Below are 24,638 nucleotides of genomic sequence, written 5' to 3'. Positions count from 1 at the left end.
CTGTGTTCTCTAAACTCCTTGTTTAAAATTTCCTATACTTTTGGCCTCAGCAAAAATTTTCCCTCCAAATATTAGCACTGATCGTCCCCTATGGTACCTGTTATTGCCCCGGGATGCCCTCTAAATGCCCTTCTCTAACTTTACAGACGATGTATTCCTTTGTTAAAACGGTAGCCTTTATTAAAGAGGCTGCCTGCTGTTAGCTAAAAGGCAGGATCCTAGCATTTTGGTTTTTTTTCTTCTCACTGCGTTGGTCAGGTGGTCTAACTTGACCAGGTCACTTTCCTTGGTCCTGACCACAGATGGCAGGGGGAAAGTCACAAGACAGGGACTCATTAGTAAGGTCATTCCCAGTCAGGATGCTGACCAGGAGGGAACTGACCCAGTTTATTGTTGTTGTCTTTCTAGATGGGTCCTGCCCCTTCCAGTCTTCTGGCTTGTCTATTGAAACATTAAAAGGAAATGTTGGAAGCTTTGTACCGAGGCCTGGCCTCAGTATACCTTGGATGACCAAGAGAAGTGGCCTTCACAGGGTTCCTTAAATTGCAATACCATACTACAATTAGACCTTTTCTGTAAAAGGGAGAAAAAGTAAACTGAGGTCCCTTATACAAATTTTCTTTTATCTCCGAGACCACCCAGATTGGCTCCACAATTACTATCTAGATACTCAAATACTGGCCATTCTTTGTAAGCCACAAGATAAACATGGGGAAGGAGGACCAGAAAAGCTCCTTATCAATGACAAGACCCACCCCTACTACTCCACCCTCTGCCCTACCTTCTAAGCCACCCTAATATTGAGAACCTCCTAATGAGTGCTTCCCCCTACAACAGGCAGTGGTAGGAAGAGGGCAAGTCTACGTCCCCTTCCAGTTATCAGCTCTAAGGGAAATTTAAAAAGATCTGGGTAACTATACTGATGGAGCATATCACTACATCCAAGCCTTTATCTCTGTGATCTAAACACTTAAATTGATCTAAAAGGATATTATGGTTCTACTAGACCAAACTCTTTCCTCATTAGAAAAGCAATGGGTTCTGGCTCAGGCCACTCAGGTTGAAAATGGTTACCATTTACAATGAGCCCCAATACCCATGGCACCTAAAAATGAGGGAATAAATGTGCCTATACCTACAGGGGCACAGGCAGTCCCCTTTACAGATCCACACTAAAAATCAGAATGGTAAAGGGGCTGGTGGTGTGGCTCAAACAGTAAAGTGCCTGCTTTGCAAGTATAAAGTCCTGAGTTCAAATCCCAGTACAGCCAAAAAAAAAAAAAAAGATATTTGGGGCTGAGGATGTAGCTCAGTGGGAGAGTGTCTGCCCAGCATGTGCAAGGCCCTGGGTTCAATTCCCCAACATTGCTAAAAGAAAAAAAAAAATGGTAAGGAAGATAAATGGCGTCAATGCCACTTAATCCATCTCATAGTGGAAGGGCTAAAAAGGACCAAAATCAAAACTCTATAAACTATTCTCATGTAACTGTAGTACAGCAAGGCCCTGAAGAAAACCCCCTTACCTTTCTGCAGCATCTTAAGGACGCTATCAGAAAGCATACCACAGGGGACCCAGAGTCACAGATGAGAGAGGGTCTCCTCAAAAATAAATTTCTAACTCAGTCAGCCCCAGATATTCATAAACAACTCAGTCTGTCTGATGGGAAAAAGTTATTGAACCGGGACCTTTCTAACAGGAGAGGAAAAAGATGAGACATCATGACCTAACTGCAGCTCTCAGAGAGGGCCCCCCACGACTGGGGCCTGCATCCTGAGCTTGCTACCATCGTGAACAGGAGGGGGACTTCTGCAGAGATTGCTCAGAAGGGGGACAGCCTGGGAGATAACCCCACCCCCAACCAGGACCCTGCCCTCTGCAAGGGTAACCACTGGAGGTCTAAGTGCCCCCACCTCCAGATGGAAGGCGAGGTGCCACCTCCTATGGATTGATGGGTCCTGGCCTCCTGTCCAGGCTCTACTTCTTGGCATCAATGTTGAGGAGCCTCAGGGTAGCCATAATGACAGAAAAGCAAAAGGTCATTTTCTGGCTAGACAGTAGAGCCCATTTCTCTGTCTTACCATTCTTTCCTGGTTCCCAGTCCAATGACAAAGTTATCATTTGGGGCACATTTGGCCAGCCCCTAGAGCACTATTTTACCCAGCCTCTGACCTGCTCTTGGGGAGACCTCCTCTTCTGTCACTCTTTCCTCATAGTTTCTAATACTCCAGTGCCCCTGCTGGGACGGGATTACTATCTCATTTAAAAGCTCAAATTCTCCTCCCCCAGGCAGCAATTTCTGCTGCCCCCTCCTTCAGGAAAAAAAAAAAAACAAAAAACCAAGGGCTACTAATTAGTTGCTCCAGCCCCTATAATAAAATTCTTATAAAAGCTAATTTTCAAATACAAGTTACAAAGTAAACAAGTGGAAAGAATATAGATAGGTATTGAGTGTATTTTTTTGAGAAGTTAAAGGAAAAAAGGACTTTTTTTAGATGAGAAAGGATTTGTCCTAAAGATTGTTTCAAGTATGGAGAGGAGGGATAAGAACAAATCATCAAAGGGTTTAGAATGTTATATGAAGGTCTGAGTAAGTTTTAAAAATGTACAATAAAAAGTCTCAGTGTGTGATAAAGTTAAAGTTGACTATAATCAAAGAGTTGCCTAAAAGATTTTAGGGTCACGTCAAATTAAAATCAAATTCTCTAGGTCTTTAAATAACAAGGTTAGCTTAATATTGTTCTGCTCTGAGTAACATCTACAAAAAAACTGTTACAGGGAAAGATTTTATCAAAGTAATTACTTGTGTTTTCTGTTGATCTCGTCAAGCTTTAAGTACTACTAAATCAGAGTTCATTTATATATTTGCTCATGTGTCTTAAATGACTACCTTATAACAGTGTTGTGTCTATACTTTATCTAAATACGGTACAAACATTTACAAAGTTAAAAGTGTCAATTTATATAAAATAATGAGCTGAAGCTCTCTTTTATCCAAAAGTGTTACATTTAACCTAAATCCTGACAGTCAGCCCCTGTTTGCCTTTGAACATCCCACAAACCCTTCACAGCAACTAACTTGGACAGTTTTGCCACAAGGGTTTAGACACAGCCCTCATCTTTTTGGACAGGCCCTAACCAGAGATTTATTAGGTTGGCACTACGCAGAGGCCACCTTTCTTCAATATGTTGATGACTTACTTCTGTGCAGAGCCACAGAGCCCCTCATCTGCACGGTGACTGAGTCCTTTTTTAAAACTTTCTGGCCTACCAGGGATATAGAGTCTCTAAGGAGAAGGCTCAATTATGCCTCCCACAGATCACCTGCCTAGGTGTGGTCTTAAAGGGACAGGCTCACTCCCTGAGTCATGAGCAATCAACCCAATCCTCCATTTCCTACGGAGGGAAAGCAGCTTAGAGCTTTCTTGGGAGTTACAGAATTTTGCAGAATCTGGATCCCTACAGCCCTTACCAGAATGGCTTTTTATGCTCCTACTAATATTCCTATTTAGGTCTTGTATAATAAATGCTCTCTCCAGATTTATATCTCAACAGGTCCAACAGATCAAACTCTGCCTAGGCATGAGCCCTCCATCCCGTTCTATCGGGGGGCCACTATAGACTACACAGTCAACCTCTGAGACAAGTACCTCTCCCTTATCCCCCCCATTGCCCCATTGTCAGCACAAAGTGGGTAAATGAGTCATCGCCCCTCTCCCCAGCAGCAGCTGGGTGCTTGTCTCAGAGGGGGGATTTGTTGGGTCTGGAGACCTAAGGCAGATGAGTGAGTATCCCATCCCCCATGGAGAGCAATAGCATTCCTGCATTCTGAGGAGATGGAGGCCTGCATTCCTGCATCCTGAAGAGGAGACACCGATCTGCCACAGGGCTGATGAGCAAAATACTTTCGATTGTTTCCCCTCCCCCAATAAGGTGCCAACCAAACCAGTTCACCTGAGAAGCCTGCGAATCCACGGCCAATGAGAAAAACCCACCTAACCCAGAGTTAGAACGTCCATAAAAACCCAGCCTTCACCTGAGCAGCAAGCTACCTGGGCTCCGCTGCAGTATCTTAGCTGTAGCCTTTCCTTTCTCTCTAATAAATCCTACTTTATATACCGGCTTTGGCCCATCATCCAGCTGCCTCATGAACCAGTTCTCTGGCCTGGGAAGGCAAGGACCCTCGACACTGACACGTAATAATAGTGTCAACTAAACCTAAACATTATTTGTTGTGTTATCTCTTCCTTGTCCTGAGGCAGGATAGACAAATAAGGTGACAGGGAAATTAAAAATAATCAATATTTAGAAGGTTCAGATTCAGAAATTAAAACAGAACCAGAAAGTAAAAACTGAAAACTCAAAAAAGCAAGCCTGTCACCCTCCCTTCTCCTTTCAGACTTTAAATAAATTAATAGAATAGAGACATAGGGCAACATCTTAACATCTTTTAGATGTTAAGAAGCTGCAAACTCCTTGAATACATAGAAAGACAGATTAGAGGGCATGTCTGGTGTCTGGTGAATGGAGTCCTAAAACTCATACTTATTTTCCCTGTGTTTTGGGTGAACCTGGGCCACTTACCATAACGCCAAGACCCATCTTGGCCATGTTTTGTTCCCACCCTAACCCAATGTCCCTAATACATAGGAGTTGCTATACAACATGACCACAGGTATTCTTCCAGTTCAGAAAATAGACAACCTGTGGCAAAACTGCTGCTGTTGCTCTTCTCTGATCTACTCCTGAATTTCAAGAAAGAAGTGCTTTTCTTCTCTTTTCTCTGTATCCCCTACTTTATCCTGAGTTATTAAAATAAATCCTTGCCAAACTTTCTCACCCTGTGAGTCTCTCCTATTTTTGAGACCCCTTGAAATGTTTTTTCATCATGGATTTCAAGTTCCTGTGAACTGCATGGAAACTTGGAAACTGAGGGACCCTCTTGAATCTTTATACCTCTGGTAACAGCCCTAGGATACTACTTAAGAAGAAGTCAATTAGCTATTAGGAATAAAGAGAACAAAAGCTGAGAACTGGGAAGATTTGGAGAAAGATTTTTGTGGAGAACAATCGAGTCACTTGAAGATCCTTCCAGGAAACCTAGTCTGTTCTTATTGAATTAATGATACTGTATTACCTCTCTCTCCAGAAAGTTATCAAACATCCTCTGATGTTAATAATTAATGTTGCTCCCTCTCTCTTCTTCGTTGATGGGCTTCAGATGAAGTAGAATGATGAGATCTGCTGCAACTGTTTTAAAGGGGTAGGGAAAAGTTGAGCAGTCTGTGTGAGGGGGTAGGAATTACAGGGGAAATCTAACCAATGTACAAGGGAAGGCTGTTTGGAAGTGTCACAATGAATCCTGCTCCCCTCACCACCCTGTACAATAAATAAATGCTAATAAAAATGAAAAAAGAAAAGAACAAAAATAGGCAGCAAAGTGATACAGTCTCTAAATGCTTCCAAGGCCCAAGACCATTTGTGTCCAATATTTTTCAGTGTTTTCTTGTTCGATCCCTTGGGAATGTGGTTCTTCAGCATCTTACAGGTCCCTGTACATAGGTTTGAGGTGATAATATGAATCAGTGTGAGCCATGGTGACGTCGTTTCTTTACTGGATGTGTAGCATGGTGCAATTAGCAGGTTTCTGTGAACAGTACTGCTGTGGGCTGCTTTCTTCCATACTTTGTTTAAGTGGCAAGCATTATTCTTTCCTTTTCTTGTGGAGAAGCAGAGCAGAGAGGAGTGAAATAACCCCATAGGCAAAAGATAAAAAGTATCAGTGCTTGGAATAGAACTTCATAATTCTACTAGTCATCCTGGCTACCATTCATTTCTGCAGATTGTAAGAAGGAACCCAGAATCCCTCCAAAGAAAACTGCCCTTTCGGTTTAGGGCCTCAAGGAAGATCTTTGATGCACTCTCACTTCCTTGATGTGTCTTCTTTTCATTACAAATTGCCTTTCATGAACCTTACAAGAAGGGGCATGAGTGCAGGCATCCATTTAGCCACAAGCGGGGTGAGTAACCCTGGGTGGGGAAGCTAGGGTGGCTCCAGAGGGGCAGGTGGAAAGGGATGGTTTCGGGATCCAGTAAAGATTTATAGCTTTTCACAGCTCTTGACCATTGTTTTCTGTACTTCAGAGGAGACCTGTCCTCTCCTCTTCTGCCTTTTCCTTATAATGTCACCTCCTCCCTCTCCAAATACACACAGTTCCATCTGACTCACTGCCATTCTTCTGTAACCTTGGGCAAGTCACGTCATCTCTAAGGGTGTTCATTTATAAGGAGAGGATAATAGTCATGACTGCCTGCTCACTGGAGCTCTCATTAGTGACATGTTTGTGGCAAAGTTGAGCACCAATGCCAGGGCTTCAGGTGGACAAGAGAACTCAGAAGTGGTTTCTGAATTTTCCTAGTTGACAGGCATCCTTATCTGCAAATATCAATGATGCTTAGTGTCTCCAATATATGATATCCTCAAGATTGCATACCTGAGATTTCTTGAGTAGTTTTCATCCCCTGCCCCCAGTTCGTTTACCTAAGTGATAAGAATGATTTTCTGAGCATATTAAAGTAATTTCAATATTTTATTTAAAGTAGTTTCTGATCTTAACTTTTCTAGTTTTTCATAGAAAACAGAATATTAAAATTAGAAGAAGCTTGATATGGTGGCGTATGCTGGTAATCCCAGCACTTTGGAGGCTGAAGCAGAAGTTCATGAGTTTGAGGCTAGCCTACGCTACATGGCAAAACCTCGTGTCAACAAACCAAAAAACCAAACCAACCAACCAACCAACCAACCAACTAACCATCCAACCAAACAAACAAAACATTATAGGAGACAAGAGACCTGCCACCTCACTTTTGAAAAGGGAAATTGAAGTTGACAGAGCTGAGGTGACTTGCTTGGGGTTGCATGGTTGGCATGTAGTAGTGGCAGGACCAAACAAAACCAAAGTCACCTATCTGTTACTGGATATCCAAGCAGCAAGCACACCCTCAATGCTCAGTTCCCTCTACACTGCTGGTTAATACTTCTAGTCCAAAGTCTATAAAAATCACTTTCTTCAATAAATTTACTTTACTAGCTTATTACCACCTACAAATATTTACTGAGAATCCATAATATTCAGGCTACTCTATTAGTGATTATGAGTACACACACACGACTCAAAGGGGGCTGGGTTGGAGTTTGACCCACTTGGTAAATTTAAAACCTCATCTCTGATGAGTGACAAGCTTATTTAATCCTGTTTTTAAAACAGGGTCTTTTTTATTTGGGCTTCAAGTTACCAACACAAGTATATTCTGTCACAATATCTCTTATGGAGAATGGAGAATTCCCATTTTGCAAAGAGATGTGATGACTTTTGGTAGAGGACAGTCAGCTTCTGGAAAATCTAATGATTGATTCCTAGGTAGAAAACATGTAAATACATGTTTGAAATTAAGGGTCCATCTCCTTGGAATTGGTAGAATTACATTGGGGTACTGGAGAAGTCTGCCATACACTTATTCACTGCAGAATCTTCTGGTTGGCTCCTGGGTTTTTTCCATTCTTGCAGCCTGCCTATGTACTAACCACAAATTTTCAGCTTCTTACCTTGTGAAACCTAATGAGATCACTACAAAATGATCTATGGATGAAAGCCCTCTTTCTACAGAAATGCACATAAGCACCAGTCAGGTGCACTATACAAGGTTTATCTCTAGAAATGCATCTTTGAAAACATTAGACCAGTAATGCCAAAAAGAATTTTGCCTAGTTAGAGTTCTCTGCAGGATGTATTTTTGCTAATATTTTGGCTTTATGGAAACAAACAAACAAACAAACAAAAAACCACAGGACTTTGTCGGGGTTATTTCCGTGCATACTGAAACTGCAAATTCAAACAATTTGTATCCTGTCTTCCAAATACAGAGGTCTTATATGAAAACAATCTTATTTCATTTTATTTTCTGGGAAGCCCTCCAAGGTATGGTGAATTGCCAACTTTTTGTGACCTTCAGCTCTTTTACTGTTCCCATAGTAAAATTGACCTTGAAACTATAGAGAGGAGGGAAACAGTTTTCAAGTTGGAAAGGGGCAGGGGCAAAAGTTTCATTCTTCTTTTGTTCACTGCCCAAAACCTATGGGCTATCCTACAACAAGATCCACAGAACCTCTGAAGTCACAGAAATGGGGACAAAAGGGATGATAATGACACACATTAATCCCAAAACAAGGACTTGAATGTGAGACTGTTGCATGGGGTTGAGACTCAGGCAGTCATTCAGGAGCAATTCTCAGTAAACCATTAAGGATGAGAAAATAGTTCATCTCCTCCAGATACATAGTTGAAGGAGGCTTTCTGAACATCTATAGATCAAAATGGAACTCAAAGGGCACAAGAATTCCTCCTTACCTATAGCTGGTTCTGTGGTAGTTGAAACTATACTCATAGATTCCTGCTATGTACAAGGAATGCCTTAGTTTCTCAGCTATTTGACTCATGGAAAATCCATCTGGATATTGAGCTCAACAGGAGACATCTTATAACTATTGAAGCACCATGGGGACTCTGACCTTTCTCTATGCATACTGTCCTTAGGTACACAACAGATTAGAGAACAGTTCTTCTTATCTTTCTCCTGGCATGATCTCTTTTAATATATTACTTTGCTCATGGCACATGGGCTTCAAAAATTTTCGCCTTGGAGATAGATTTTATTAAGTAACAATGTCTTCATTTTCATTGCTCTATGAAAATTTAATTAGAGAAGCACTATTACCACCCTGACCTTATAGAATTCTAGTCAAGAGCAAAGAAATTGCTCTTTTCTCCATACCCTCTTTTCTACAAGCTGTGTAGTCATTATTAATCTCTGAAATAGCTTGTGGGTCCCATTCTTCACATTTGAAGGATTTAAGAATCTAGAGAACTTCTTGTGTATTAGGAAAAAAAGAGCAAAGATTTTGGAGTCCAGCTCCTGTGGGGCTTGTTAGTTGAGTGAGACTGAGAAGGGCTCTCATTAGTACTGAGTCTCAGGTTTCTTATCTGAAAGGTTATCACTTGAAAATGGTACTCATCTCACAGGTCTGGTATGAAGATTAAATAAGACAATTGACATCCTGTAAAGTTGTGAAAAATTTAGCCTTCTCCAGGACAAATTTTAATTCAGAAATCACTCTTAAAAATTTTTGGTATAATAAATAAGAAATTTGTTTCCTTATATTACATTGAAATTTGCAAACAAGCAAAATAATGTTTGCAAACAAGGAAATAGGAACAATTTTCTATGAAAGCTTCACAAAGAAATCAAAATGCTGACCTGAGGGCAATTGTTATTGTGTGTGTGTATATGCGCGTGCGCACACACACACACACACACACACACACACACATGCCACGTGTATGGGTGTTTTATGGTTACTTTCCTGGAAGAATGGAAAATTACACCTATACAGGGTCAAGAACATCTGGTGTGCGTGTGGAGGGGTGAGGGGGTAGTAAATATAAATTCTGAGGATTGATGCAAACATTTTATAAAGGACTCCTTGCCTTTTTCCACTTACAGTGCACATTGTGTAGACACTATGGGGTGAGTGTTTTCCAGTCATAGCACTAGAATGAGGGCTTTCAAATAAAATCAACTCCCAACTCAAATTTCTCCTTATCTTACTAACTTGTGACCTAAGCAAGTTTATAGACTTGTTATGGGAATTAAACAAAAATGTGTAGATAAATGTGTAAAAAAGATGGCAGTTCTTTTCTTGGTCATAATGAGCACTTGATCAATGTGAAATGTTGTTATGAGTTCTGGTGTTTCAGCTTCACCTGTTTCTCTTCCTCTTCGTGTTTTAGGTATTAAGAATGATAACCACAGTTTATGTGGGGTCACCAGTGAATCTGGTGATGTATACACAAATTCTATTTGTAAGGCCTTTGCTATCATATTTGTGTGAATGAGGTAGGTCAGTAAAAAAAAGAAATCCTTTGTTCAAAGATTTAGCTAAGCACATTTTAGGATGGCATTTCTTTATCTTAATCTTATAAATATCCAGGAATTGTGACTGTTTTGGAATTTCTGAGAGAAAGCTAATGAAATTTTTAGGACGTATGTTAACAAAAGTGGACCTGGGGTTGGGGGCAGAGGAAATCTTGTTGCTGTAGATTACCCAATTACTGTTTAAATGACAACAACAAAGCCAACTTGGGTGTGTTTTGGTTTCAGATACTGGAAGCCATGGTATGACGGGCTGCTGATGGTTCCTTTTGCTTTAAGCCTTTCTGCCCAAATCCTTTGGATTTAAATGTGTGGATATTACCTGAGGTGCAAAGGATAGTAAATTCTTGAGTTTTAGATAAGGATTGGGATGGGCTTAGTCGTTTCTCTAAAAATAGTTCAGGTATTGTAGTTGAGTTGGGGGCTCGTGGGTTTGAGTCCATGGACTTGAAAGGGGCAGAGATCTAACCTTAGAATTAACTGGGTTTTCTTAGGAAATATCCAGGACGAAGAAGACTCCAGTGACTTCAGCCATTGGAAAAAACTTTCTTTTTTTCCCAGCTTCTTCCTTTCTTTACTTCCCATTAAACAAGGTCCAGTCTAGTCCAACGGTGGCCTTTTGGTTATATTGGCACTCAACTATAGACATGGCATATCTAAGGGCCAATGTAGAACTTTTATGTTAGTCAGCCTCATTTACCTTACTGACCCTCCAATTTATGCTCCTCCTTGCCCTCAAGTCTGTGACCTCATGGGAAAGGCAATGGTTTGGGAACCAGCAGAGCTAAGTAGAATCCTGGCTCATTCACTTACTGCATTATCTTGAGCATGTTAACTAACTTCTGTGCTCTAACTTCCTAGCATCAGTCTCAAGAACAATCTCCCTCTTCCTAATATCCAGAATTCATGAAATGGAAAGAAAAGCTGGATATACCCTTAGGATCTTCTGGTGTATTTTTGGATGTTAGCTAGATGCTGCACAGAAAGCATAGGGTGGTTCTCTGTGTGTTGTCCCAAACGTAGACATTACTACACCATGGGTAAACCTGATGAGTACATTTAAATGTCCTGAGACCTTTCACCTTCTTCAAAAACACTTGTATCACCTGTGTTATCTACAATACATTCCAGATAGAAGCCAGACACACATTTAACATTTTACAGGTTAGTATCATCATGGAATTCACAGTTTTCCAAAATTTTCCATGAATTCTTGGGAGGTTACCCAGACTTACCCCAAATTGCATGTGTGGTTTGTGTCTGGAAGGGCTCAATTCCTAGTTAACGGTTGTGGCCACTGAAAATTCCAGTCACAAACTTACCTGTACAGACTCACTTTAGTACCATAAATGATTGACCAAAATAGGGTCAAACATTACCTTGTCTGATACATGGCCCAACCCCTTTTCTAAAAGGAGTTCTGAAAAACAGGGCCTCCATATCACTAGGCTTCTGATTAATAATTGTTAAGAGGCAGGAACCATTACCCGAGCCTGGTTCTGAAGATGTTTCTGAAATTAGAGGAGTTATATCCAGAGCTAAAGAAGAGTGGTTCATGTTCGTTAAAAAATAACATGTCCAGGATGTATAGGTTTGAAGGGAAAAAATCCTGTGTTTTCTTGATTATTACTTCATAACTGTACTCTACCTCAAGAATCATTTAATAACTTGATCCATAGTTAGTCTATTTCTTTCCTATAAAACTCCAGAACAGGGGAGGCTGTCTCCAAAGCCACAAGTTCTTGTGCCTGGGGTGATTTCAGGTATCAGGTTTGTGTTTGAGTCTTGCTCAAGTTTATTAATCATTGAGCTGGGAGGGCTCTTCTGATGCTTACTGTTCTGGGTAGGATAAAAATGTAGTCTAGTCAGAAAAGAATATGGGCTATAGCTTCAGAGAAGGGTGCCTTTTACTAGCCATGAATCTATTCTATAAAGAGACTCAGTCAGCCAAAGGCTTTGGTGGTCCTCTGTTAAAGGCAGACATAGCCCTGCATCAGTAAATGATTGACCTGGCTGCCCAGAGTGATAAGCTTAGGTAAATACACTTGATTTTGCTCCAGTAATTTCATGACATTTAACTCCCTAGGTTCCAAAGCAGAAAAATGTACATGGCTATGCAGAAGGTCCTGTCACTTGAGGTTGATAGCCCTCATTAATGTGTGTGCCTCAGAAACATATACACAGAGTTATGTATCTCTCTGGTGGATATTGTAAGAATTCATGCAAATAAAGCATGGAGGTATGGAACAAACCCATGTTTGTGGAAGTACTACCAATGGAAAAATCTCAATATATTACAGATATGTTTTCTTAGAAGGAAAGGTTAAACAAATCCCCTAATTTTGAAATAGTAGAGTGACTCCACAAGTTTCATATGAGAGAGAAGGTAGAAGGAAATATAGCCTGCTTTTCAGAATATGATCACAAATGATTGAATTCCCTTGACAAACATTTTCAGCAGACCTCATCAGAGACATTCTGGTTACCAGTCTAAGAAAGGTGCTTGTGTTGTGATTTTGAGAGAAAGACCAATGACCAGACAGATCACCTACCTTGGTTGCTGCTTTTCAATGTAGATCTTGCCTAGTGTCCATCCTGACTCAGCAGTCACAGCCCACGTGTGTTCCAACACTTGCTGGAGCTAGTGGGACCTTGGGAAGAAGCATGAACACAGATTCTACTCTTTCCTAAGCATGAAAGCAAGTTGTTCTCTTCTACTTCCTCCCTGGCTCTCTCAGCCTCTGCAGACAGTGATCACAGGCAGCAACTTGCTTGCAGTCAGGTATGTTGACAGATGTGAAGGAGGGAGTCTGTGCTGGTCTCAGCTGCCCGCTAGCCTAGCCAATCATTACACACCAGGCTAGGCTCCTAGTCCTGCCCAAATCCAACCAGAGCTGGAGGAAAAAATCAGAGCAGGATTGTAAGGGGCAGGAAGCAGAGGCTGAGAATTCTTGACTATCCAGCAAAGCTATTACCTTATCACTGAATCTGTGGATGAGAGGCCTTGAGAATAATTTATATAAAAGAAGAAAATTTTACTCCCTTGTATTTTAGCAAACTTAGAAGGGAGTTCAGAGGTCATTTTTAAAAAAATCAAATCTCCCATTTAATAATAGAGTTTCTTCTATTGACTTCCTCTTCTTCTTTGGTGCGAATCATCCTGTAGTAAATATGGCTGCATTTATTGAGAGTGTATTATATATATATTACACATTCCCAATAGATGTTACTACAAATCTTCACAGTAACCTTGGGATTTTATTCCTGCTTTATGCTTTACAGAGCAGAGTTTCAAAGGAGTAATGGTCATGCACCTAGTAGGTGCTGAAGCTCTAAAACCAATGCCAGCAGAATAAATTTTACATGATATATTCTGTGGCAGGTTGAATAATACCTCCCAAAGATGTTCAGGCCTAACCTCCAGAACTTGTGGATATGTTACCCTGTATGGTAAAAGAGACTTTGCAGATGTGATTAAGTTAAGGATCTTAAAATGGAAGAGTATCCTGGATTATTTACGTGGGCCCTTTGCAACCTAACAGTTCAAAATCAGAGATGTGATAACAGAGCAGACTCAGATGTGGAAGATACAATGTGCCTAGCTTGGAAGATAGAGGCAGGGTCACAGTCAGGGAATGCAGCTAGCTTCTAAAAGGTGTAATGGGAAGGAAATGTATTCTTCTCTAGGAACTTCAGAAACAGCACATCCCTGATGACTCATTTTAAATTTCTGACTCTAGACCACAAGGAAGTAAGTTTGTGTTGTTTTGAATTTTTGTGGTAATTTGTTATAGCAGCAAGAGGTAACTAGTACACTCTTCATGTATGATGAATCCGTGATTTCACTCAGCATCCCATTCCACATAGGGAAGCCAAGCTCTACCTTCTTCAAACTGCAACTCCTTTCCTTTATTCTTCCCAGCACATGAGGCACTTAGGGTGGCAGTTGGGAATGGTGGAAACAGCACTAGGACAGGACTCGGAGCCTGGATTGTAGTCCCAGATCTGCCTTAGCCAATCAGTTTTCTTTAGGCTTTCAGTTTTTTTTCCTGTAATGGGAGTGCTGGCACAAATATTCTGGGACGCTTTCCACATCTAAAGTTACCCGACTACAATCTTGAAAATATTAAAGCTATCTCTGCCATTTCTCTCCCAATGTTTACTCTTCTACTTCCCTCAGAACCTCCCTCATTTCTCATGTGACATGACTTCTAGACTCTTCCTTCTCCTAGTTATCTTTGCATTTCTCTCTGAAATGTCATGCTCAGATCTAGACATGGTGTCCCAGTCATTCCTTGTCCACAAGTGTGCCTGCTTCCTTTGATTCCTGACCATGCTCTCTTGCTAGGTCCTGAATAATCATCCTTTATATGTTTTATATGACCTTAAGAGTCTTAATTTAGTTTTTCTTTTTAAATAGGAAAGACCAAGGCTTTCTAGTACTAGCCTAAATTAGCTATCCTTGCGTCCTTAGAAGAATTTAAATGATATTCATTTTCATTGGCACTTGAAAGGCAGTGGTTTAAAATGTTTTAGGATCATAGGTTTATTGAGAATTTGGTGAAAATCTTTGGATCCTCTACTAGAAAAAAGTACACATACATCTAAGGTTTTGTGTATAATTTTTATGTGTTTTATCTTTCCTAAGGCAGTCTACTGGCCTCTCTGAAGTGTGCCAGGTTACTTTTACATTCACAAAGTTGTTGACTTTTGCAAGAGTCAGTCTAATGTCTTCTTTCTCTTACACTTCACAGAGGCCTAGAAATGAGATCTCCTGGGTCTGGATCAGGACAGAAAAGTCTTTAAGCCAAAAAGCAGCTAAGTTCTCAGGTTAAAGAATGAACAGCTTTCAGTGGTCTCACTTTGCAATAAGAACTTTGTTTCTTAGAGCCTTTCTCTATAAGATAAATCCGATTCTTTATATGCTTGGCCCCTTAGCATAAAGCCGTGACTACCTAAGGGTTTCTGTGGATCACATGATGCTACAGGACACAGGCTGACACTCTGTGTTTCTCCTGTGCTATCCCAAAATGCTACCCAGCTGTGGAAACACCCGGGGCTGGCTAGTGCTTTCGTTTCACTGGCACTTGTCCAGGTCATCCTGGGCGAGGGTTGAGGTTCATGGGCTTTGGCCATTGGCCCTGCCTTGTATTCTCCCATCCTCTCTGAGAATGGAAGGTTTCAAGTCTTAAAAATAATAACACGTTGTGGGGCACTGTGGCTTAGTTTGTTAAAGCACTTGTCTATTAGAAATAATAACTTGTCTTTGGTCATAGCGAGCATTTGCAGAGGGGTAAACAAAAGCATACTGCTGATCAGGAAGAATTCCTTTGGGAAAAAAATCACAACAAAAATCCAGGACTTTCAGGCATCCTAACCTCAGGGATTCACAAAAAAGGAATCATTTTTTAAGCTGAACAACTGGGGTTTGCTCTCTGCATTCCATGTTTCTCCAGCAGGGCCATCTGTGGGGCTGACTCCAAGACCTTTATTTCTCTAGCTTAAATTGTTCCAGAGAACAACATAGACTTGTGAAGAAAACATGAAGGAAGTTCCCTTATAAGAAAGATGACTTTCTATCTCAAATAGTTGTTATTTAATACTGAGTAAAGAATGTTTAGAAAAAGCAGAGCCAAACCCAGGCAAAAGTGTGTGGGAGCATTAACTACACCCCCCCAAAAAAAAAATCAAACACATAATAACATAGGTTATATCATAGCTTCTTCAGTTTGCTTGTTAAAAGACTTAAATCAATTTATTTTGAAAGGGAATTTTATATCACTATTGAAAACCCGGGACTACTTGCTTCAAAGAGACGGTAACTACAAAATAGATACGATACAAATAAGAAGATATTAACTTTAGCTAGATACTATTGTCTTTTTCTTTTTTGATGAAAAATAAGGGTTAGATAAGTTTCATCACTCAACTGAGCCTTTCCTCTTGACTAATCAGAGATGATTAAGTGATTAATGATACTGATGTTATTTAAGGCAGGCCATCTTCCACCCAGCATCATCATGCCTACCACTCGTGACAGGAATTCTACTGTCTGAGCAGTGCAAGTTTGGTCCAGTAGTTTCCCAACTGGCTACACATCAAAATACAGATTTCCATTGACTCTTCCTGAGCTTAAGCCCAAGAAATAAGGAATCAGAACTTCCAGAGATTGGATCTAGAAATATATATTATAAACACTTCCAGATTATGAAGCTTCCAGATGTGGAGATGACCAACAGACAAATCCCAGGACATTGTCACTAGTGCCTTCATTACACTCTGCTCATTACTTCTCTTGGCTACCAGTCACTTTAATACAGAGAAAGAGAATGGAGATATGGGGGGTAGGGAGGGAGGAGAGGAAGCAGGGGAGAAGAGAGGAGGGGAAAGAGGAGAGCATACGAGAGGAGAGGGAGAATGACAGTCTAAATACCCAGCATCATCCCCCTGCCTTGTCCATCTGCAGCAGAACATGCTGAATCCGCCACAAATTGAGCTCACATTCTCTTTCACTTCGGAATTTATCTGATTTCTCTCATTAATTACTTTCTTTTAAGTCATTCAAGCAACACAAAGTCTAGAAGTCAATCATGTTAAAGGCATTGTTCTGGTGTTATTTGGAGAGGGTAGGTACAAAGTCAAAGCCCTTAGTACTAAACCAACTCAATAGTAGCTACTATTAAGTTCATTAGGCACTGTGCTCTGTGCTAAAATGCTTTCCACACATTTTAAAATTTGGTTTCTAATGCTCTTATTTGGTTTAACATTTTCATAGTAGGTATTATTAGCCTTATCTTCTATGTTTAGAGAGATACAAAAGTAGAATTTGCCTAGGGCCATATAGAAAGGATGTTGATGGAGTTGGAATAGAAACACAGGTCTGTGCATCTACTCTATATATAACCTGGCAGGAATATGATAAATTAGATGGTGATTGATCAGATATTAAACATTTCATACATAAAATAAGCATCCCACTGTCATAGAAACAATGTTTCTGCTGAAGTGTATGATCAGAAATTGAATCAGGGAAATAGTATCTCTGCAATTATGCCACACAGATTATATCAATTTCACTATGTTTGGACTTGGTCTTATTTACATCACGTGATTTATTGTTAAAAATCAAATGAAAATTACTGAATATTGTGCTCATTAAAGTTGACCAGAGAATAGTGTGATAGATTTGCTAAACAAAAACTTTAAATACAGTCAGAAAATTATGGCTTTAACCATATTTTTAAATTGCTCTGGTACCTTGTACAGATTTATCATAATTCTTAATTACCTGTTGTAACATTTGACTGTGAAATGAGTTATTATTTAGAATTAATTTGATGTTTGATAAATTCACACAAAGAACTTTCACACCATCCAATTATTTTTGTAGAGGATAGAGAAAAAAAAAAAGAAATCACTGAAATTAAGTGGTCTTGGTTATTCTGTTGAAAAGAATTAGGACTGAGGAAAATACTGGAATCTTCTTTGCAACAGAAACTGTAAGACCATTCTTATTTATTCATTGTATGCACAAATGCATAATAATCTCTCCATTGCTGTATTTCTGGGCATCTGGAAGGCACATTGATGTGGGTCAGAGATGGCATTCATATGAGAATATGAACGTCATTCAGTAAGATCTGGTCTAAGTTGAGTGGATATAAATGACGTGCTAGGGATGAAGCTTGGAAAAGCCTGGATGACATAGTTGTGTACACATATCACACACTGCAAGTGTGTTTCCAATATGGACTAAATAGGGCCGAGAGGCTTTTCATCCATTATTGTATAATGAAGTATTTTATGGATGGTGTTCTATAGCTCATTCAAACAAAATTAGAAGTGGGCCACTAAAAAATGTTCATACAAATGAAGGAAAAGTGCTTGTCAAAGTTTTGTATTTATTATTAGGTTTAAGTCTATTTAAGTAGCTCAAACCAAATACAAGGAAACACATTATCTCATCATACCTATTAACATTTTTCACAGTTAAAATGAGGTATTCTGGCTTTACAATGTTCTAGGTTGAATGAAGCAGTTTACTCAAGGCTACAAGAGAAAAAGGAGAGATATATTTGAACAGTTATTTCCTAGAGGAGAAAAAGTCAAGTGAAATGTGTACAAATAGATAGTTAAACCACAAAATACATTTCAGAGTATCACTCAGCATGTATGCAAAATTTTAATCCTAATGTTAAAAGTTGATATAATTTATCATTATTATTATTGTTTTAATTTAACTTAGCAAACAACATGCACTGCAGTGTAAAGCAACTAATAGGGCAAAACATAACACCCATTAGAGCATTTATCAGGGACATGAATTATCTGCATTGATCAAGACTTATTTTCACTATGACAATTTCTGTATTTTTAAATTGCTCATCACTGAGGCTAAGCATTATAGCTGGCATATACACAATACAAATAATGCATACATAATTTGTACTTAACACTTAGTAGGATTTGAGTGTAAACTAGTAAGTATAATAGCAGCAAGGTAACATTAAAGAATATGTTCTAAGATATATCATGTTGATACTATAGGTTCATAATTGCAGGTCATTGCAGCTATAAATGAATAACACGTGAAACTGAAAATGCACAGAGCTACTGAAGGCCTGTACTTGACTTTCAAAAGTGCTGTGCTTCTTATTGGGCTTAAAGCTTGTGAGCAAGTCTGTGCTATCTGAACTAAGTATTGGTCCCAAGTTCTGGACTCCAGTCTAATGATTGGTTGAGGATAGGGGTAAGAATAATGCATTTGAGAAGAATAAGAAGCAACAACCACTGTGGTAAGAGTGTGTTGAACAGGGGCCTTCTGCTGCATCCTGTGATTAACAGCAATCAGCAGACGACGAAGGATGGCCAGGAGATGAGAGGACAAAGTGGTATTCTATGAAAGGATGGGAAGGAATGACATAGAAAATGTTTTTAGACTATTGATGGGATTGCTTCAATGGACTGTGGGACTGAACTCCTAGAAAAGAGGAGGGAAATAGTTTATCTAAATTATTTAGCTTAAAAATGAGTTTGAAAAGGCTGAAGGACAAATTTGTTGGAGAAGATGTTAAAACATTTTATCTACAGCAAGATAGTGTTATCCTAAAACACTTTTACAGTGTTTAAGACTGTACTATTTTAAGAAAATTGATAGCATTTTTGTGGTCCATATTTCTGAGTTAGGGCTAGTTCAGAAATACAGTGCCATTAGTGTCACTGTTCTAAGCAAGGAACTGAGGAATCTGAAGGCTAAGGAGATAGTGGATCTTTTGGGGCAGTAAAGAGCTGTTCAGAATCATGTGGAATTAAGGGTGAAATTTCCAGCTAAACCACTTGTCATTCAATTGGTTCACTCCTGTGTGTCCCAATGCAACACTTATAAGTGACAAAGCTATGGTAGAAAATACCAGGGACCATCCTGAGGCAGAGGGCCAAGATGTAGTGGCAAGTTAGTGGAATTCAGAGGAACAACCATGTTCTTCTGTATCATACCAAAAAAAATTCAGATGTCTGATGCTATCAATTTTATTCATTTCCTCTTGGTATAACAAGGCTATTTTACATGTATTAGGAAAACCCACCTCTCAGTAGACCACATACATGTTGGAAAACTTCTTTGAGCCCTATACTTTTCATTATACAGACCATGGAAATTATCATTCTTGGTCAGGTTCATCACCCCATACTAAACTTTGGGCAAAAGCCCAGATAGCATTCTGTACACACATGTACAGAAGAAAGAATTACCACATCTGTACATCCCCTGAGTATAAGGCATTTAATCTAAACATTAGGGATCTTATATTTTGTGGAACTCCTGAACCATAGTTTTTAAAACACTCAACATTGAAATAGCAGACAGTATCTACTACAGTGAAAGAACCTAGAAGGATTTAGCACAGGTTCACTTTCTCAGCTAAGGGAGGGGAATCTCATGGTTGTGCCCCCTTTATCAGCCAATTTTGTTTCCCAAAATCTAACAGCCAAAAAACTTCCAAAACCTCAACTGTGGCATGAGCTCAATCTATAATGGTTTGATTTTTTAGCTCTTTTGCTTCTTAGGAAAAAAAGTAGTTCATTTCAGAATGAATTTCTTCTGTATCTCCACCCATAGATTTGTGCTAAGCCTTCCAGCTGATAATAGTCATGTGTCTTTGGGAGAATTTTGGTAAGAGTCAGAACACTGGAATACTATGACACCAGAAAATGATATTTAATTTCAGAAAGCTCCACAACTTTCTGTTTTTGGATAGACACACAAATTTTTTGATGTTACTATGAGGTCATGAAAGAACCAAGATCCTTAAGATCTATCATTACCTCTGTTCAGATCTTGTGCTTTTCTTAGCATTTACATAAAATCCTGGCTTCAAACTGTAGCTTAACTGTTCTAAAAAATTCAGGGGTCCGAACTCAGCACTAAAGGAAATAACTAAACAATTACCATCGAGTTGAATGCAATGAATCTAATTTTTTTACATGATCCTCTTTAATCTGCCATAATATAAAATTAACTTATTATTTCTTTTTATCAAGCCAATTTTGACCTTTCTGCAATCCTAAGAATATCTTCTCTCTCCATGACACCACATAGCACACATAAGCTCAAATTTAAGTCTTTAAACACTGTTTTACCTAACTGAAACCTGTAATGGTCCCTTTGCCACATAATCATGGAAATTTGGCCATGTTGGAACGGTCCAGGGAGCTATGGAAAACTCAGTTATATTTCAGAATAAATATGTGAACCTATGTCCTCATTGGCTCAATCAAGTAGCTTTTTAGCTGCTCTTGCAGTTATTTTGTGGGTGTGTGTGGTGCTGAGGACTGAATCCAGGATCTTGTGCATGTTAGGCAAGTGCTCTACCACTAAGCTACATCTCCAGCCTCTCTTGAAGTTAATTCTGAGTAATTATGAGAGTTTTGTTTTGATCTCAAAAGCCCCAGAACTTGTGAGAACAAGTGAGGTGTTTGGGTCACTATTCTTATTCTTGGCTTTTGCAGAATCTAAAGTTTATTTTCTCTCTGTCCCACCTACCTGAGTTCTTCCATCTGTCTCACAGACAAGGAGCAGAGTGCATACATCCTATACAATATGGGAAGCCTTTTTCTTGGGGCAGAGATGTGAGTGTTTTTAGGAGAAAATTGTAAATAGTACTCTTCCTACCTCCCACCACACCTGTGCAAACTTTCAAAACGCAAGCAAGGCTGGTGACCCAACACAGCACGGAGTGAGTGCCTGCACTCACTATGCTGTGCAGGGCCCAACAACACAGCTTTAAAGGGTTCTGTGTCTCTGTGTCATATTTGATGACGTTTTTCTTAGCATGCAAACACTGAGGTGTACCTACTGATAAGTAATAATCCAAGCGAAGTGCAGCTACATATTTAAAAACTAAGGAAGAAAATCAAGTAAACAGTTCACTGAACAGTCAGCAGCCACTGGGCATCACTGGACTCCTGGGAAGATACTTGTTGACATACCTCATAGCACCAAGCACCTGGACAAAGCTGAGGCTCAAATAAAACAGAGCAGAATAATTCTCCTCTTGCCTCCTTATCTCTTTGCCAAGTAACTAAGGGTTAAAAGAGGGAAAATGATCTAGTCTTCAATAATTGACCAAGAATTAAAAACAAAGTCAAAATGGAATAAGAATAAAAATAAAACCCTGGAGACAGGTTAGGGATGGTAGAGATTAATATCAGAATTGAAGGAAAATTAAGAAAGTGAGAAAACTCACTTTCTTACTCCTTTCCAGAGAAGGCCCTACCAAATTTGACAATACTATTCCAGAAACCTCTTTGGGGAAGAATTCAAATGACAGAACAGAGAAAAGTTAAATCAGATTTTCCAAGAGGCATTTGTGTTGTGAGCTCCTCCAGCTGTGGAAGCAAAATGTCAAGGCTTAAATTACTGCACAGAAAGTAAAGGCTGGAAACCAATAGTTGGGGCATGCATGTGCTTTTGGTCGCTCACCTAAGATTCCCCCAGTACAGGTAACATGCAAAATCTGGCTATGAAATCAAGGGACAGAAGTGGGAAACTACTGGGAGAAGGGTCCAGCAATTTATAAAAGCACACTTCTATCCAGGATTTCATGTTTATTTTCCTCCATAAGAATAGGAAGTTGATACCTCCTTAGGGATTCTCAGAAAGATCTAGGGGGCACTGAAGTGTACATATCTCTGTGCCCAGTTTTATTTCTATCTCCTTTCTTCCCAATACTCTACTGGCGGGGTTATGTCAAGAACTGAGAGCTCTTCATGACTTATTTCATTTTATGTCCCAGTGTGTGGCTTAGTAGTGGCTTCTTGGATCTGGACCGCATCCACAAATATATAATGTCCTCAGCAGGATTGGGGGAGCCAGGACATCTGCAGCAGAGTCCAAGGTCGCTCACAGTCCTGAGATGCATGGTCCTGTGGAGGGTGAAGACCGTAGCAGCATCTGTCCTGGAGAAAAGTCCAGTAAACTCCTGTGTGAGTACTCCTGCTTAAGAAGCACTGCAGATACATTATAAATAAATAAATGAATAAGTAAATAAAGTAACCAAAACATAAGAGGGCTCTTTATAAATAAGCACCTCTTATCAATAAAAATAAAATCCCCTCTTGAGTTTCAAAGCCCTCATGCAGTGTTGATTATAGGCTCAGAACAACCTGCAGAAAGTAGAGGAATCAAGATAAGAACTAAAAACGTTCCAACACTGTATATTTCTTGCTTGATGACACACAAGTCATCCTAAATGTCCCCGAGGTAGTCTTGTATTCAAGGGGTTACAGAATGGCTCCAAATCCACTTGGAGCTTCCTCCTTTAATGCCATTGCACTTTCCCATGCATCCTGTGTCAACCTTACGCTATCATGGACAAGTTGCCTTCTACTTAGCATTGTGTCCCACAGTGCAGACTGACTTCTAGACAGACAACAATGAAATGCAATTCCAACATCTGGTTTGAAGACCTCACTCCAAAGAGGACTTTGCCAAAATGATGCAGGTGCTTATCTGCCAGTCATTTTGGGAAAGGCTACAGAATTAAATCAAAGAAATCTGGCATGCAACAAACATGCATGTCTATTTCTCATTGAGCCCCACACTGGAAAGATCTCCCATCATTGTTCATTTCACTTTTAAGAAGGGACCCACAGAAACAGAAAGGAATTAATGCCTTAAAACTGGGAAGCATATTTCTGATACCAAGGGCAGTATGCACTGTTTAACTGAGGAAATAAAGTGAGTAGATACCAGCATAAATAGTTGGTGACTGAACCACCCTGGTGATAAATACTCTTATTCTCTCAGGGAAGAACTGGTGATGTTCAACAATCCTAGAGAGAATTGGCACTTGGCCTCTTTTCTACCTCAGAGCTCCAGGCTGATGTTAGAGCCACCTCACAGAACAGTCCACACCTGTAATGAACCACTGTTTGGCCAGAAATGTCCTTTTGGTTCAAAGTCTTCTTGCTGGCTCAAACACAAAATCCTAGAAGACCATAGGGAACTGGGCCAATTATGGGGTACTCCATACCCCAATGGAACGTGGAGACCTTATTTCCATATTCCATTCACCATCATCAGCCTTTGAGGATCCTTGATCACACAAAACATGCTTTCTTCCCTTGGACTTAAGTTTTTAAAAAGTCACATTAGGGAAAAATGCAATGAAAAACCCTGTAATTTTATCCAAATGGCCATTTGAGGAAGGAAAAAAAATGCTGCCCTCCTCTTATACACTTCACCATCACTGCCAAGGGGCCATCCTAAAAGGAAACCCTTTGGAACTCTACCCTGGACCATCAGTCGCAAGATTAAGTTAAAACAAAAAATTAAATCAGCATTTAGTAAAAGCTTTGTCATCCTGTAGAAGGTCATTCAACTCTATCACGGTTGTGGCAAAGTCCACCAGGTCCACAAAGTCAGACGTGATGATGTTGACACCCATGGCTCCAGGTTTCTGAGTCTTCACCCAATCCAGGATGGCAGGAAGATTCCTACAAAGAGGAAGGGTTTGGAGGAAGAGAAGAGCCCAGCATTAATATAACAAAATTATGTCAATAAATTACAAGGCCCTTCGGATATGTCCATTTAAGCTTTGTATCTTCATCAAGGATGAAGTAGCCTATTCTACCATAGAACTAAACTTGCCAGGGTTACTTTGATGGAAGAGGAAAGCATTTGCCCCAAGCACCAGAGAGATAATTATGTCAAAAAGATGCTGAAAACACTAAGCTCAAGATTCTCATTATTAGTGGGTTTTTAGATTTTCTTATCATGAAAAATTTCAAACATATGGCAATACCGCATGAATTTTACAGCAAATATACCCAATATATTAGTGATAATATTTTATTAAGTTGGTTTGTTACATATTTATCCATTAACCCATCACTATCCTCCCATCAATCCATCTTATATTTTTGATGTATTCCAATTGCAAGTACCTATACACAGCCCCTAAATGTGTCAGCATCTACACTAGCTAGCATTTAATATTTGTTTCCAGTTCATTTTTCTCTTGGAATAAACATTACACTCAATGAAATGCACACATTGTAAGTGTACACTTGCTGAGTTTTGACAAATTTGTGAAATAATCCAAACTCATCTAAGTTAGAACACATTAGCAGCACTCCAGAAAGTTCCGGT

At 39.6% G+C, this 24,638-nt stretch overlaps 2 protein-coding genes across 18 annotated transcripts in view; both read right to left on the bottom strand.

Annotated features, from left to right (window-relative positions):
- Phldb2 (pleckstrin homology like domain family B member 2) overlaps nt 1-12,790 on the bottom strand; it is a 218,144-nt gene extending 205,354 nt beyond the window's left edge. For 11 of the 17 annotated variants that reach the window (XM_020156247.2, XM_074073079.1, XM_074073083.1 and 8 more), the window contains exon 1: nt 12,541-12,790. The gene's annotated coding sequence lies outside the window, so the exon portion shown is untranslated. The remainder of the gene's footprint in view (nt 1-12,540) is intronic. The other 6 variants (XM_074073080.1, XM_074073086.1, XM_074073092.1 and 3 more) reach the window with 1 other exon arrangement.
- A 5,083-nt stretch (nt 12,791-17,873) lies between these two features.
- Nucleotides 17,874-24,638, bottom strand: part of Plcxd2 (phosphatidylinositol specific phospholipase C X domain containing 2) — a 49,972-nt gene continuing 43,207 nt past the window's right edge. Inside the window, exon 4 of the mRNA XM_020156239.2 lies at nt 17,874-23,983. Within this exon, the coding sequence (XP_020011828.1) occupies nt 23,824-23,983 (160 nt within the window). The 3' untranslated portion in view covers nt 17,874-23,823. The remainder of the gene's footprint in view (nt 23,984-24,638) is intronic.

This window comes from Castor canadensis, chromosome 5 (assembly GCF_047511655.1).
Source record: "Castor canadensis chromosome 5, mCasCan1.hap1v2, whole genome shotgun sequence".
NCBI classification, from domain to species: Eukaryota; Metazoa; Chordata; class Mammalia; order Rodentia; family Castoridae; genus Castor; species Castor canadensis.
This window is presented reverse-complemented; position numbering and strand designations above follow the sequence as displayed.